The sequence below is a fragment of the Myxocyprinus asiaticus genome, chromosome 1 (genome assembly GCF_019703515.2).
Source record: "Myxocyprinus asiaticus isolate MX2 ecotype Aquarium Trade chromosome 1, UBuf_Myxa_2, whole genome shotgun sequence".
NCBI classification, from domain to species: domain Eukaryota; kingdom Metazoa; phylum Chordata; class Actinopteri; order Cypriniformes; family Catostomidae; genus Myxocyprinus; species Myxocyprinus asiaticus.
This window is the reverse complement of record NC_059344.1, coordinates 62,071,231-62,088,811: the sequence shown is the minus strand read 5'-3', so window position 1 is coordinate 62,088,811 and position 17,581 is coordinate 62,071,231. Positions and strand designations below refer to the sequence as shown.

At 37.3% G+C, this 17,581-nt stretch overlaps 1 protein-coding gene across 1 annotated transcript in view; it reads right to left on the bottom strand.

Moving 5' to 3' along the window:
- Positions 1-11,011: 11,011 nt before the first annotated feature.
- Positions 11,012-17,581, bottom strand: part of LOC127442871 (GRAM domain-containing protein 2A-like) — a 40,467-nt gene continuing 33,897 nt past the window's right edge. Inside the window, exons 7-12 of the mRNA XM_051701197.1 lie at positions 17,460-17,531; positions 17,277-17,339; positions 16,133-16,310; positions 13,659-13,752; positions 11,983-12,090; positions 11,012-11,897 (exon numbers count right to left, since the gene is read on the bottom strand). Coding sequence (XP_051557157.1) covers positions 11,894-11,897; positions 11,983-12,090; positions 13,659-13,752; positions 16,133-16,310; positions 17,277-17,339; positions 17,460-17,531 — 519 coding nt within the window. The 3' untranslated portion in view covers positions 11,012-11,893. The remainder of the gene's footprint in view (positions 11,898-11,982; positions 12,091-13,658; positions 13,753-16,132; positions 16,311-17,276; positions 17,340-17,459; positions 17,532-17,581) is intronic.

The following is a 17,581-nucleotide window of genomic DNA, read 5'->3' as shown; positions in this document are numbered from 1 at the left end:
AATTATATATATATATATATATATATATATAATTAATTAAATATTTTTTAATATTTAATACTAATATAAATATTTTTTTAATATTTAATACTAATATATATATATATATATATATATATATATATATATATATATATATATATATTATTAGTATTAAATATTAAGAAAATGAATTATATACAGAACTGTGCAAAAGTTTTTTGTCACTCAGTTGTGAAGAATGTTAAGGATGTTTTGAAAAATAATGTCATGAATATTTTTAATTAACCAAATAACTTTATACAAAGAGCAGTAAACATAAAAAATAAAATAAATATGTAAGTTCAAACCTAAATCAATATTCTAAATTCAATATTTGGTGTGACAACCAATTGCTTTTAAATCAGTACCAATTATTCTGGGTACATTTGCGTGCAGTTATTCACTATCTATTTACTCGCGTGTGGTTTCAAACCTGTATGACTTGCTTTTTCCGTTGAACACAAGAAAGAACATTTTGAAGAATGTTACCGGTGCCCTTAGTTCATACAGTGAAAGTGAAGGTGACTGAGGCTGTCCGTCACTCACATTCTGACTAAGAAAGTCATATGGGTTTGGAACAACAGGATTACATTTATTCATTACACTTCGATGAGGATGAGTAAATAATAACTATCCCTTAAAGGCCCTTCTGCATGTCATTCAGTGATTTTGGAAACTAAGATACCTGCCTGCCTCATTCTGTAGATGAGAATATGTCAACCATTTGAGAGCAATGTCCTTTTTTACTCTAGAGAGGTAAACTGTGTGTATTCTGAGTGACAGCTCGTGACAAAGTAATGTCTAGTGTGATGTGAAAAGTATGTCGACCATATTGACCATACACACCCATATTTGGGCCTGGTGCTTTAAAATGCTGTATTCTGTACAGTGTGAGATTTGTAAGTGGAGAGCAGACACAAATTGCCTCGTTGGCTTTGTGACAAGCACCAAAAATTCTGTAACAGATCTCATCTCTATTATCATACTCTCACAAGCACACACACAAAGGGATGGGGAGAACAATATAAGATATGATTGGCATAGGTAAAAGTATACCTAGATGAACTTGCTGACTGTGTCATTTGGGAATGCTGCTCTGGTATGCCCATTCTCTCAGCTGTTCTGTACAGATCCTCGGGGTACTGTGAGAGCACAGGCAGTGACAATGTGCAGGATAAAATAAAATTAAAAAATCAAATTTTTTAATATAAATATATACAATATACACTGTATAGATATACACTCACCGACCACTTTATCAGGTACACCTGCACACCTACTTACTCATGCGATTATCTAATCAGCCAATCATGTGGCTTCAGTGCAGTGCATAAAATCATGCAGATACGGGTCAGGAGCTTCAGTTAATGTTCACATCAACCATCAGAATGGGGAAAAAAATGTGATCTCAGTAATTTTGATCGTGGCATGATTGTTGGTGCCAGATGGGCTGGTTTGAGTATTTCTGTAACTGCTGATCTCCTGGTATTTTCATACATAACAGTCTCTAGAATTTACTCAGAATGGTGCCAAAAACAAAAAACAACCAGTGAGCGGCAGTTCTGTGGACAGAAATGCCTTGTTGATGAGAGAGGTCAACAGAGAATGGCCAAACTGGTCGAGCTGACAAAAAGGCTACGGTAACTAGGACAAACCCCTCTGTACAATTGTGGTGAAAAGAATAACATCTCAGAATGCATAACACGTCGAACCTTGAGGCGGATGGGCTACAACAGCATTAGACCATGTCGGATTCCACTTCTGTCAGCCAAGAACAGAAAATTGAGGCTGCAGTGGGTCTACCATCTCCATGTGGCAGCAGAAATCGAGATTCATCAGACTTTTTGGTAAAGCCTGTGCCCACTGCAGCCTCAGTTTCCTGTTCTTAACTGACAGTAGTGGTACCCGGAGGGGTCTTCTGCTGCTGTAGCCCATCCGCCTCAATGTTCGACATGTTGTATGTTCAGAAATGCTTTTCTGCATAGAACGGTTGTAACGTGTGTTTATTTGGGTTATTGTCACCTTCCTGTCAGTTTGGACCAGTTTGGCCATTCTCCTCTGACCTCTGTCAGTAACAAGCCATTTTCGCCCACAGAACCGCCGCTCACTGGATGTTTTTTTGTTTTTGGCACCATTCTGAGTAAATTCTAGAGACTGATGTGTGTGAAAATCCCAGGAGATCAGCAGTTACAGAAATACTCAAACCAGCCCATCTGGCACCAACAATCATGCCACGGTCCAAATCACTGAGATCATATTTTTTCCCCATTCTGATGGTTGATGTGAACATTAACTGAAGCTCCTGACCCGTATCTGCTTGGTTTTATACATTACACTGCTGCCACATGATTGGCTGATTAGATAATTGCATGAATATGTGGGTGTACAGGTGTACCTCATAAATTGGTAGGTGAGTGTGTGTGTGTATATATATATATATATATACACTATATTGCCAAAAGTATTCGCTCATCTGCCTTTAGACGCATATGAACTTAAGTGACATCCCATTCTTAATCCATAGGGTTTAATATGATGTCGGCCCACCCTTTGCAGCTATAACAGCTTCAACTCTTCTGGGAAGGCTTTCCACAAGGTTTAGGAGTGTCTTTATGGGAATTTTTGACCATTCTTCCAGAAGCGCATTTGTGAGGTCAGACACTAATGTTGGACGAGAAGGCCTGGCTCACAGTCTTCGCTCTAATTCATCCCAAAGGTGCTCTATCGGGTTGAGGTCAGGACTCTGTGCCAGGCCAGTCAAGTTCTTCCACACCAAACTCGCTCATCCATGTCTTTATGGACCTTGATTTGTGCACTGGTGCGCAGTCATGTTGGAACAGGAAGGGGCCATCCCCAAACTGTTCCCACAAAGTTGGGAGCATGGAATTGTCCAAAATCTCTTGGTATGCTGAAGCATTCAGAGTTCCTTTCACTGGAACTAAGGGGACAAGCCCAGCTCCTGAAAAACAACCCCACACCATAATCCCCCCTCCACCAAACTTCACAGTTGGCACAATGCAGTCAGACAAGTACCGTTCTCCTGACAACCGCCAAACCCAGACTCGTCCATCAGATTGCCAGATGGAGAAGCGTGATTTGTCACTCCAGAGAACGCGTCTCCACTGCTCTAGAGTCCAGTGGCGGCGTGCTTTACACCACTACACCCGACGCTTTGCATTGCACTTGGTGATGTATGGCTTGGATGCAGCTGCTCGGCCATGGAAACCCATTCCATGAAGCTCTCTATGCACTGTTCTTGAGCTAATCTGAAGGCCACATGAACTTTGGAGGTCTGTAGCGATTGACTCTGCAGAAAGTTGGCGACCTCTGCGCACTATGCGCCTCAGCATCGGCTGACCCCGCTCTGCCATTTTACGTGGCCTACGACTTTGTGGCTGAGTTGCTGTCATTCCCAATCGCTTCCACTTTGTTATAATACCACTGACAGTTGACTGTGGAATATTTAGTAGCGAGGAAATTTCACGTCTGGACTTGTTGCACAGGTGGCATCCAATCACAGTACCACGCTGGAATTCACTGAGCTCCTGAGAGCGGCCCATTCTTTCACAAATGTTTGTAGAAGCAGTCTGCATGCCTAGGTGCTTCATTTTATACACTTGTGGCCATGGAAGTGATTGGAACACCTGAATTCAATTATTTGGATGAGTGAGCGAATACTTTTGGCAATATAGTGTATATATATATATATATATATATATATATATACACTGTATAGATACAGTATGTATTATAATTTAACACTATCCTGCAAATTAATTGTCATATTTTTTTTAACATAGCTGTTAGGTAAACATGGGAACATAATGAAGTATAACTGGAATACATTCAGGCAAAGGTCGACTAAATTATGAAGGTAGATTTTAACCAAAATGATGTGTCCTCAGGTCAATTGCATTTTCCCATAAACGTGTACATTCATTGATTACAATTTCTTTCATTCAAAACAATGGTTTGATATTTTTATCTTTCCATTTTTGCGGTTTCGTGAATTATGTAATTTCATAATTGCTTTACTGTTTACATTTGTCTGAAAAGCCATTAAATAATCTAAAATACATTTTAAATGCTGAAATGTTGTGGAAGATGGTTCTTTTAATTGAGTATTTAATATGAATTTATTATGAATATGTAATACTTAAATTATTGTCAATAAACAGCAGGTTCTCATTGTGGCAGCATGCTCTATTATAAGTGCTCCATGAACTATAATTTTTCCTGGGCTATAACGGTGGAAATATTAAATAGCTTTTTTCTAGTCAATATAGAAATTGGCTTTCACAGATGCCCTTACCCTGAGAAATATTCACTGGAGTAAATAAGTGTGACAGTTAGCTCCAGTGTCCCCTATATCAATATGTCTACCCCTTGCTATGAGGTAAAGACAAGGACAATGGTCTGTGCCACAAATTAACACTAGTTAGTAGTTCAGTTCAGAGGTGTCACACCAGACGACCTTTTCCCGAGAGGTCAAACACATGCATTAGAGCATTCCACACATAGCAGTGTTAATGTAAGAGCATGACCACTTCAACTTGTGGACCAGGTGTATCTATAATGAGTTTAATTCATTACATCCCCCAAGGCACAAAAGCTATGAGAAACAAAACATTGACACAATGTGACATTTACAGTTAGAAGCTGCATTCAGCGCAATTGTAATGCAGACATTTGACACGTCAAACCACATACTGCCCAGATTATAAGTGCAGGCATTATCTGATTTTTCAATTAAATTCACAAGGTGAAACTTCAAGTAATGTGTTGTTGTGGTGCTTTCAATAAAGCACAGGGTAAATAGAATTTACAAATCACTCTTTTTTTTTTTTTTTTTTTTTTTTTTTTTTTTTTAATTAGCATTTTCCATACTGTCCCAAGTTTTTCTGAAATGGGGTTGTATGAAAGTAGAAGCTCAGTAGAGTTGTGCTTGGATGTTCCCTGAAAATGATTGCATCTGATTCATGTTTATGAGTATTTGTCTCCACTTGGTGTTAAGGAGGGGAACTGCATCTTGAAAATATCTCTGAAAAGACACTTGTTAACCAAAAACCTACTGGATGAGGATTTTTCACAGTATTTTTATATACAATTGTATGTGTGGCACCAATGTCTTGAATTAATAGATTTAAAGTATTATTCATATGAGTGTACAAATTACTGTCTCAAAAAAGACCATAATGGGCAGATTGTTGCTTCATGCAGCTGGTTTCAACTTTCTCGAATGGAGGTTGACAGATCAGCTTTGCAGGATGGAGTCATGTCATGGACCAGTTTTTTCAATTTCCACCATAAATTTTCAATCGGATTGAGATCTGGACTGTTTGCTGGCCATGTCATTGAGTTGATATGCCTTTCCTGAAGAAAAGCTTTAACATTCTTTGCTCTGTGGCAAGATGCACTGTCATCCTGAAAAATGACTTCATCATCACCAAACCTATTTTCTATCGATGAGAAAAGTGTCCAAATTTTCAATGAACACCTGTGCATTGACTGTTGAGGTAATGACTGAAATCTCCCCTGGTCCTTTACCTGACATGCAACCCCATATCATAAATGACTGGGGAAATGTGATCGTTTTCTTCAGGCAGTCATCTTTATATGATTCATTAGAACAGCACTAGACAAAAGTTCCAGCATCGTCACCTTGGCCAATGCAGATTCGTGATTCATCACTGAATATCACTTTCATCCAATCATCCACACTCCCATGATTGCTTCTCTTTAGCCCACTGTAGCCTTGTTTTCTTCTGTTTAGGTGTTAGTGCTGGTTTTCATTTGGCTTTTCTATATGTAAATCCCATTTCATTCAGCCGTCACAAACACTGACTCCTGTTTCCACCCATTTGTTTTTCATTTGTTTTGTTGTGCATTTTCTATTTTCAAGGCATATTGCTTTGAGTTTTCTATCCTGACGTTTTGACGTCTTCCTTAGTCTATCCGTATGTTTTCCTTTTATAATCTTGCCATTTTGTTTATACTTGCACCAAATTTTAGACACAGCTGACTGGGAACAACCAACTTCTTTTGCCACACTCTGTGCTGGATTTCCTTCTTGAAGGAGTTTTATAATCCTTTCCATTGTTTCAATTGACAGCTCTCTTGTTGGGTCCATGTTTCCTTTCAATTAGCCAAGTCCAACAGCTCCTTAAGGTCTGTAAGCACTCTCTTTTATCTGCTGACTAATTAGCATTTTTAGACTTATGCCGGTATTTGTTTTAGAAATGCAAATTCCATCATTTTTTCCTCACTTGATATGGAAATATATATGCCTTTAATTAAAATTACAAAACGGAGTTCACGCGCGTTTAAAATATAATTTTGCACACAGAACATTTTTGTGCTTACAAAATATCATATTGCACACTCAAAATATAATTTTGTGCACGCAGAATTGTGGCACACATATAACTCCATAAACATAATGATGTTGTCGTTGCACGAGGTGAGAGAAACTGGCCGGAGTAAAGTTAATTCATATATTTTAAAAACAATTTACGCAATGTTCGAGAATTGAATGCGGCTTAATAGCTTAAGCATAGGGGGCCTGGGTAGCTCAGCAAGTAAAGACGCTGACTACCACACCTGGAGTTGCAAGTTCGAATCCAGGGCGTGCTTAGTGATCACTATGAAATACTGTGCTGCATTTCAATCTCACTGTCTCCTCAAAATCATTATTTCTGTGTAATTGTTAATAGTCATTAACAGCTGTTATTGGCAAGTACTAGTATGCAAGGCCATAGCATGGTATTCTGGGCCCCTTTGCTATTAAAAAATACAGTTTAGGATTTGTTGTGGGGCCCTTCTGGACCTGTGGGCCCCTAGAATCATTTCCACCTTTCACCCCACTAGCTACAAGCCCTGCTACTATCTAATAATGGGTCAGAGTCAGACTAAAGATGGTTTTGTTGGGTGAGATGTATTTGTTGCATTGTATAGGCGCTTTGGCCATTTAAATGCAATCACGTTTAATTAGTAACATGTTTTGAGCAAATTTAGATACACATACAATAAGATACAATCAGTAGTTCAAATTGACAACATCTGTTACAACAGTCTTTATATGTGTGCATTATGTAGTGAATACAATTTTTTTATTAACATACATGTATACTTAACATATGTGGCATATAATCACTCTTACTCCCAATGATAACATGTTTTAACCATTAATGATTTTTTTATACACTCGATTCTTTCTAATCACCCCTCAGACTGTGTTCACATCATAATACTGCCAGTCAACTTGTCCAGCAGGTGAACTGAATTGTGAAGTGTCTCAAATGTTTTCTTTCTCATTGAGCAACTCAACAACAAACTCTTCATCACTTCTGCAGCTTGTAGAGAAATCTGATTTATTTTTTTGATCTGCTTGTCAAGTACCTCTTCTTCTCCATGGACCGACATAGGCAGAAGTAAGACCAGCTCAAAGGTGCGCTGAGCCACCTACGGTACCCGGTTTCCAATTGTCAATTTGTCTTTGTTTTATCTGTGATTTCTGTAATATATATTGTACTCGTGATACACTGTTATGTAATGTATATAATTAGTTGATAATAAAGCATTGAAAATAATTGCTTGTCGATTAGCGCCACCTATTGTAAAGGCGTGAATGTGCTAACAGCGGTCATTCGCTTCGCTTTCTATGGGAAAAGGCCATTCGCCGGCGATTCGCCTCTCATTATCGTGTCGTGTTTGGTCTGAAAAGGCCTTTAGTCTTATAGCTCTATAGATAAGATTTTGTCAAGAGACTTGCAAGCCTGACATAAGAGTGACAAAAACACAGACTTTTTTTTATTTTTTATTTAAAAAGGATTGGTTAGGATACATGTACGTTTAAAATCGGATAGTTTTGACTCTAAATTCTGACTGGATGAACCATGTTTGACTTTTCCATTTCAAAAAGATTATTCAACCAAACTGAAAATTCTCTCATTTACTCACCCTCATGCCATCCCAGATGTGTATGACTTTCTTTTTTCTGCTGAACACAAAGATTTTTAGAAGAATATCTCAGCTCTGTAGGTCCATACAATGCAAGTGAATGGTGGCCAGAACTCTGAAGGTCCAAAAAGCACATAAAGGCCTCATAAAAGTAATCCATTAGACTCTAGTGGTTAAATCCATGTCTTCAGAAGTGATATGATAGGTGTGCGTGAGAAATAGATATTTAAGTCCTTTTTCCAACTCTTCACCTTTGACCAGCCACTGTGTGGATGGCGTGAAGCCTCCACACGCGCTATGTCTCCGTGGCAACGCGCTCAACAAGCCACGTGATAAGATGCGTGGATTGATGGTCTCAGATGCGGATGGAACTGGGATTCATCCTCCACCACCTGGACTGAGGCGAATCACTACGCGACCACGAGGACTTAAAAGCACACTGGGAATTGGGCATTCCAAATTGGGTGAAAAAGGGGAAAAATCCCCCCCAAAAAAAGAATGTGAATCGCCAAAAACAAAAGGAGAAGAATGTGAAAGTGGAGATTTATTGTACAAAAGGACTTCTGACTAACTGTTTCTCACCCACACCTATCATATCGCTTCAGAAGACATGGATTAAACCACTGGAGTCGTCTGGATTACTTTAATGCTGCCTTTTTGTGTTTTTCAGAGCTTCAAAGTTTTAGTACCCATTCACTTGCATTGTGAGGACCAACAGAGCTGAAATATTCTTCTAAATATCTTTGTTTGTGTTCTGCTGAAGAACGAAAGTCTTACACATCTGGGATGGCATGAGGGTGAGCAATAAATGATGAGAGACTTTTCATTTTTGGGTGAACCATCCCTTTAATGCACCAAGTTGCTACGCCATATTACTTGACGGAAGAATGTAGTCAGATTATATTATTTATGATAAATTGAACTCTTTGTTCAACATTGGTATTTTATCATACTGCTTTTGCCGGCAATTCATAAAAGCAATACGCTACTCCAGTCCATTCATGACAATTTTATATTTTTAACCTTATCCATGGTAAAATCACTGTAACACACCGCTTCGGCATGTAATGGCTTATTGTTTAAGAATGGACAGCACATTCTGCACCTGATTGAGAAAAAAAAACTAAAGCTGAACTGAAAATAGACCCCAAAAATATGGCTGTTCCGAAAATCTTTCCCTTTTGAGCAACAGTAAAATCATAATGTATGAAATATAAGAAACAGAATATTCCTCCCACTTGCAAAGAGCCCACGCAGCAGAGAAGTATTCTTGAATTTATAATACATTCAGCTCTCTAATGCCCATTTAAAAGACCACATCTTGTGAGACAGGTGCTTATGATCAGGTCTGAGGAGCAGAGTGTGGAAAATCACTGAACTAGTCTCATCACTATGTAGTTGTGTATGTTTCTGAAAGAAATGGTTTCTTTTATTCACCAAGGATGCGTTAAATTGACCGAGAATTAGAGTGAAGACATTTATAATGTTTCAAAATACGATTTCAATTTAAATAAATGCTATATTCTTTAAACTTTCCGTTTCTCCAAGAATCCTCCACTTGCAGCAATGACAACTGTGCAGATCTTACGCATTTCAGAATTTAATTTAAGATATTCAGGTGAAGTTTCTTCCCATAGACCTTATTCACAGTAGCACCTTATTTGATTTTTGACGTGAATGAAAACAAGGCTATATGAGGGATTGACTATAGTCCCTTTAATTGCATCCATCTTAAAAAGCCATATAAGCTCCAATACCATATTTAATTTTCCACAACTCATGTTTTTTGGACTGTTTTGTCAACTGAAATTTTGATCCAAAACACTACAACAGTACAACCCATTGAAGAGACTGTAAATCTGTCCTTCACAGCTTCATTGTCATTCCTGTAAGAAATTAAAGATGACGCTACTGTGATTAAGTTCCATAGACGTAATTGGCTTCTCACAGACTTTACGATTAAACTCTCACAACACCTCAAACGTAGATGCATCTATCCATAATACACATTCTTAAATTTACAATCCAATCTTAGCCAGATAGCAACAGAGTTTGGTCCAAATCTGGCATGATTTTGGAACATCTCGTTTAGTTTTGGCAGTGGTATTGTAACGCCTTTGAGTGAAATAGCATTTGACCAAAGTCTGGTGTGAGTTCCGGACTCCGGTCAACCAAAAGAAACAAAGCAACAACAGGCATTTATTTGGCTATAGGTTGGCTTGAGTCTGTTCAACCAAAATCTGCTGAGATCTGGGCGTAGTCTGATTTGCTCAAATAACGCTGTCGGCTAGACATGAGAAGTTCCAGCATCCCAGACTTTTATCATCTGCTTTGTGAAACCACTAATAAACTTCTCTGCTAAGTAGCATATTCACTGTCTCTTCACTACTGCCGGTTGCTCATCTGCACCTGTTTATTAAGCTAACACAAATCCATCATCAGCTTCAAACATAAACTCCAGTTGACTCAAACTGGTGCAATTAGTTTTTGTGGAAATACTGGAGGCAAATAAAATATTTTTGTGTAAAAAAAAAAAAAAAAAATTATCATGCATTGATGACATTAACAAACACTATTACATAATGCTAAACAGTATTGATGTTATGTTAGACTAGTATTAACATTCTAGTTTTGAAATCCTCCCTAAATTTCATCTCAAATATTTTACTCCAGATTGAAAATTCTCATAATTTACTCACACTCATGTTGTTTCATACCTGTATGACTTTCTCTTTCTTCTGTGGAACACAAAAGATGTTACGCAGTTTGTAAGTCTCAGTCACCATTAACTTTCACTGCATCTGTTTTTCCATGCAATGAAAGTGAATGGTGACTGAGGCCAAACTTTTTTGTTCCACAGAAGAAAGTAAGTCAAATTGGTATATTTTTAATTTAGTTTTTGTCAACTAACCATTTAAGGTCTAGATGTTTCCTTATAGAATGTACAAACTTACCTTTAATAATAGGCCATTCATATCATTAAAACTACCATTTAATATGACTGGATGTAGAATTTAAGTCTCCCTTCAGAAACAGTTGATAGTTTAATCGTCATGCAACATGTAAAGGTACAAGTTGTGATGATGAATAAAAGATGAACATCACTTATATTAACTATTATTGTTAAAGACTCTTTATGCATAGCAATGTGCTTTAGAAAACAACTACACAGTGATAACCTTTAAAAAGTGCATTAAACCAGTGCACCATTTTTTATCTTAAATTGCCTGTGAATTCTTTACTTATTGCAACCATATTATTTTACATTCATTATGCCACACATTCTGCCCTCAGTCAGGGCAATATATCATATTACACCGACTTGAGCTAACATTCGTAATGCTCTGAACGCATAGTGAGAATGATTAAATCCTGATCATACTGTATTTAGACACTGTATATAGGCCTATATTTTCAGGATGCTCAACTAAATCTGATTGGAAAGGCTGGGACATATGTGTTTTGCATACATAAAATAATCTAATCTAAATGCACTGTATTGGATCCTGAGCGATAAATACAATATTTATAACTCAATGTCGTTCTATGAGTTTTATGTACACCATTCAATACTTAAGAGACCACAAATCCCAGTTTTTGTTTGGAGAAACTTAAGTTTTGCATAATATTTCCCCATAATATCACTTCCAAGGGTTTGCATCTGGTCTGCATCCTGTGCAAGCGAGGCAGGTGCTTTCATCCTGTTGTGTGCAGTAATAAAGAACGGCTTGCTTTGAGAACACTTCCTGTTTTGTTCTCCTACTGTAAGTCAGTCTCAATGTCAACACAATCTGAGGCAGAACTCTGCTTCAATACATAACATAGTCTGTTTTGCATAGTGCAAAAACAGAGAGAGAAAGAGAGTGCTAGTGCTGGGCAGGCTGTCCTGTGAACTGCAGCAGGTGACCATCAGTTACCTGTACGGGCAGACAGATAGTACGTGCTGTAAATGAGTTGTAAGGCTGGTGTGAATTGCGTAAGACAGTATGGAATTACATGTACCTTTCTCGGAGAGTCAGTGCAGGGTTGTTGCTTAGGAAAGAGAGCTGCTGCTCCAGGCTGCAGACACGGAAGGCCAGGTAACATGAAGACAGGATGAGCAGGATAATGCTAAGAGACAGAAGTCAGTTCATACTGAGTGCAAACCAGTGTTGGGGAAGCTACTTTGAAACTGTAGCTTCCCAACTATAAGCTACTCATAACTTAAAGTAGTTAAACTACAGTCAATCCACACTTTAACAAAAGTTAGCTACACTATAAGCTACTAAAAAAAAGTAGCTTACCACACTGAAGCTATTAAAAGAAAAACAAATTGTATAATGGAAAAGAAAAAACATTTTTACTACAATATTACTACAGTAACACAATGCTTTCCGCAAAAAAAAACAAAAAAACAAAAACAAAACAAAAACATGGTTACTAAAGTTATGGTTACAACAATATTGCTAAAGTGAAGCTTATCCTTAGATAACAACAGTCTTTAGTTACAACAATGATAGTTACTTCAATATGATCCTTAGTTTATATAAATATTTCGCTTAAAAAAGAAGGCATAGTCCCTTCAGTGATAGTTCACTAGAAAATGAAAATGCTCTCATCATTTATTCACCCTCATGCCATCTCAGATGTGTATGACTTTCTTTCTTCTGCTGAACACAAATAAAGATTTTTAGAAGAATATCTCAGCTCTGTAGTTCCACACAATGCAAGTCAGCAGGGTCCAAAACTTTGAAGCTCCAAAAATGACATAAAGGCAGCATAAAAGTAATCCATACAACTCTAGTGGTTAAATCCATGTCTTCAGAAGTGATATGATATGTGTGGGTGAGAAACAGATCAATATTTAAGTCCTTTTTTGACTATAAATCTCCACTTTCAAACAGCCCTCCTAAGTGTTCTTCTTCATTTGTTTTTAGTGATTCACATTCTTCATGCATATTGCTACCTACTGGGCAGAGGCGAGAATTTATAGTAAAAAAGGACTAGTAAAAGGTAGGTTTCTCATCCACACCTATCATATCGCTTCTGAAGACATGGATTTAACCACTGGAGTCGTACTGATTACTTTTATACTGCCTTTATATGCTTTTTGGAGCTTTAAAGCTCTGGTCACCATTTTCTTGCATAGTATGGACCAATGGAGCTGAAATACTCTTCTAAAAACCTTTGTTTGTGTTCAGCAGAAGAAAGAAAGTTATTTAGTTCTAAATTATTGTTGTTGTCTGTGATACCGGTTACTTTTCTCATTGCTGGTCAGGATGGACCAATCACAGTTGTTTGTTTTTGTGATTACTGAATAAGGGTATACAGTAGCTAGATAATTTAATAGGAGATTGCTGGGGCAGATTTACCTTTGTATCTCACGTATCAGTCCTTTGAATCAATAGATTTCAACAATTAAACTTTCTTGTGTACAAATGTCTCTAATAAGACCAAAAACATCCAGAGACTTGCATTAATCTTAATAGAGGATTCAGCTTTCTAACCTGTCAAGCACCTCATTGAAGGGTACAATTGTTTGTCTCAAAGGAAACCTTAATTGGTTGACAACATTTGCTGCCCAGTAGTAGAGATACTAGACTTAAATGGTGTAATATATGATGCAAAATTGGTTGTTATAAGCCTCAGTCAGCAGAAAGGCATGGACACAGAGCCAGAAGAAACCGATCCAAACTCACAGCAGGATGAAGAACTTCAGTAGCTGGTACTCCATCTGGCCCAACTCTGGTATCGTCTCTGAGAGGAGGATCTTTTTGGTTTCCAGACCTTGTTCTACAGTAGACAGACCAGAATAATGCTATTAGAGACTGAACTACAAGGATTTTATTACTAAAGTGATTGACAAATATTTAATTTATAACATTATACTTCTGCAAAGGGCAGTAGAAATGACATCAATGTGACAAGTTGTATATCATTAACATTGATTGATCAACATTTTTCTAATTGTTTCATATTTAATGTTAACTATGTGAAGTACCCATAACCAAATCGTCAAATTTTGATTGAAGAAAGTATTTATTTATGTATTTATTTTTAAAAACATTTTTCAAACAAGCATCTAAATTTATTTAATGCATCAGTGGAAGGCAGAGACTGACATATTTAATTCTTTATCTCTGCATGCTGAAATCTCCCATTTAATCCTGTATTGCATAAGATAAGCGGACACGAGTGAACAGAACTGGCCCTGCATGCCACATATTAACACACACTGAAAGAACTGGCCAATCACAACATGAGCAGAGATCTGACGTCAAAGTGAAGTGATCAGCTTGTTCCCAAACAGAACTAAATCATTTAATGGACAGTTTCTCTCAAATTAATGCCAGAGAGGTTTGATCAAACAGGGACATTAGTCCGGTCAGAGGAATTAATCTGCTCATGTTAATACTTTTTCCCACTATAGAATAGACAGTGTCACCTGACTTTACCCTGCACAAAAATAATCATACAGTACACACCAATAATGTAGAACAGAGATCAGGAACATTACTTTTCAAATGAGTTCCCACACTTTTTCACAAATGAATTTCCATGACCTTTCCAGTCATTTGTAATTACTGGGTAGGGATTTTTAAAATCAATTTCTATTCAGAGCAATTCACTAATGATAATAGTGTGATTGCTTCCTTGAAAAGAACCGACTCAAAAGACATCACTTTGACTTGCAAGCAAGTTTTACTCTACAGTACATAAGAGCAATAGCTAGCTAATGAAATACTATATTTTAGAGCACAGCAAAACTAGAAAAATGCATAGCTGCTTTTCCACCATCAGGCCAAACGGTTCTTGTTGCACAACCGTGCCGTTCCGTGTTGATCCGGACCAGTTGACACATTCAGTTAAGGTTTCTTTTTCCACTGTGGCGCTTGAATGTACGTAACAAATACATCGTTTGGCGACAGCGTGATAGGTAAATACTGCAAAGAGTGCACCCATGGAGGATATTCCATGACCACATATTCCATATTCAGTTTTTAGGACTGCTGTCCCCCTGGTTTTTACTCTGTTAAAGCATGGGAAAGACATGTCCTATGTCGCAAAAAGGAAAAAAAAGGGCGAGAGGTTTATCATCATTTGCTAAGGGGTTGTGCATGCCACCAGACACGAACACTCAGAAAGGTTGCCTAATATAATGATATAACTTATATACTAAATAAATACAATTAACTTTGCCAGCTACCTAGAAACAAATAAGTTAACTTGGCATTGGTAAATTGTCAATCGTGAGCCACCATGTACTAAAGCCATTCCACCAGCATGGTTGAGCATGGTTAGCAAACCGTTAACTGAACTGTGCTTAAGTGGAAATGCTACTGGAACCATTCCTTACTGTGCTTAGAACCGTTCGGCCCAGTGGTGGAAAAGAGGCTTGTGTTTACTACATTGTCTATGACTTGATTTCATTAATTTCCATGAAGTGTCCAAGCTTGGAAAACACCATTTGAAAATGGCCTGATATTTCCAGGCTTTCCATGACTGTGGGAACCTTGTTGAAGATTACATTAGTAACACTTTACTGTAGGGTTCCATTCATTAACATTAGTTGATGCAATAGGTATCATGAACAAATAATTAACCAAATATTTTTTATTAATTTTTGTTAATCAAGGGTGCCTAATGTTGTCTAAAAATGTATTAGTATATGCTAAAATTAATATAAACAAAGATTAATAAATGCTGTAAAAGTTTTGTTCATTGTTAGTTTATGTTGTCAAGTAAAGGATAATGTACAATCAGCCGGTTGTTATCGCAAAGTAAACCCCGACAGGGTGATCAGGATTAAGCATCTTATTACAAGACTACTTGCTAAATAAATAAATAAATGCACATGAAACACTGATTTGAGTTTAAATTATTTTATCAGATTAGAGAAGCAAGAGAGACAGCTCACAACACCCGGATGAGCAGTCTGAAACAGATGTGCGGTTGTTACTGAGAAATATCAGACCGCTAGATGGCGCCATTGACCAATAAGAATAGAGTATTCCAGAGAGCCGTGTAATAACTAATGTTAACAAATGGAACATTATTGTAGTGCTCACATTACATTACTGTGTTTTGCCTAATAAATATCTATGTTTACCCTTAAGGAAAGTAGTGATAGTTAATTTTACGTTACTCTCTCTCATTTGCTTCAATCACTCACCCTCCAGAGGTTGGTCTGCTTGGAAGGGGGTGTCTACAGCACTCAGACTGCTGGTGGAGTTTCCCAGTAGATCAGGTAGAGAGGACGCCACAGACGCCACTGACGGCTTCCTCCTCCACTTCAGCACTGGTGGAAACTCATCTGGTACTGGAAACACTTCAGGAACAGGGAATTCATCCTACACCAGCACATGGACATGGACACACACAGAGAGATAGAGTGTGTTCTTCAAATTGATTAATATTGTAGTGGTTTTATTGGGTTGAGACATGTGTTATTTCATTTTAGTTTTGTTCCTTTTTATTTTATGTACTTTACATGGCATTAGTATGTCTGTAACCAACCTGTAAAAAAGTTGTAAAATCATACGTGGGTATTAGACTGGAAATACTTCCGGGAAGTTGATATGTCCTAAAATATAATTTATCTCATTCTTTTATGCATGCATGCATTTATAATTTATTATAACCTTTATAATGTACTGTATACTGTATAATTAACATGACCTTATATAAATTGAGAGTGAACAAGTGAAAAGGGTGTTTGAAAATGATGAAGCACACCTATGGTGACCAGTTAAAGCACCTAAGATACACACTTTTCCTTAAACATTAGTATAAATGTAATCTTACATCTTTTTATACCTTTTACTAGCCACTGAACACTGAAGTAACATATTGATATTTCACAACTTTTCCTAATCTTATGAGAACTGACTGTAAACAACATTTGTAACCTCAATATGCTTTAAATGTCCTCCATGACAAGTGTCACATTACTTAAGTTTGCAGTCTCAGAAACAATAAATGTAATGAATTTTCACATGCAAAAAATTCCTGATAGGATTTTCTGCTCTCAAATTGACCCCAAACATAAACAATATTGTGACACTGGATAACAGCCACCTGTCTGAAGGTGCATGCTTACTTTGTGATACAACAGAGGGTTAAAGCTTCAATAATAACTGTCTACTAGGTTTAGATTAAGTCAGAGGTACATACAAAAATAATTTGAAGGGATAATTACAGTATAGGTAAATTGTGTAATGTTTTATACATACGCATTAGGGTTTCTGGGACCCAAAATGAAAGTAAAGTCAATTTCAAAACAGCCAAAACTAAATGGACATGATCCTCAAACCTACCAGAGATATAGCAGTGGGCTCCTCCATGTACTGCTTGATGCTGAGGATCTTCTTACCATTGACCTGCATGACATACAGTAAGAGTTTCAAAATGTTTCAAAATTTCCTGCATGCATTTGTCATTATCAACAGACATATGTTCCCCAAATAATGACCAATAGGTAAGGAGTAAAGCACTCTCACCTGTAGATGTGTGCAGATGCGTCTCAACACTTCATACACACTGTCTCTGGACAGCAGAGATACAAACACATACTGTGGGTCGAGAAAGCAGACACAAACATATTCCTGTAATTGTATACAGT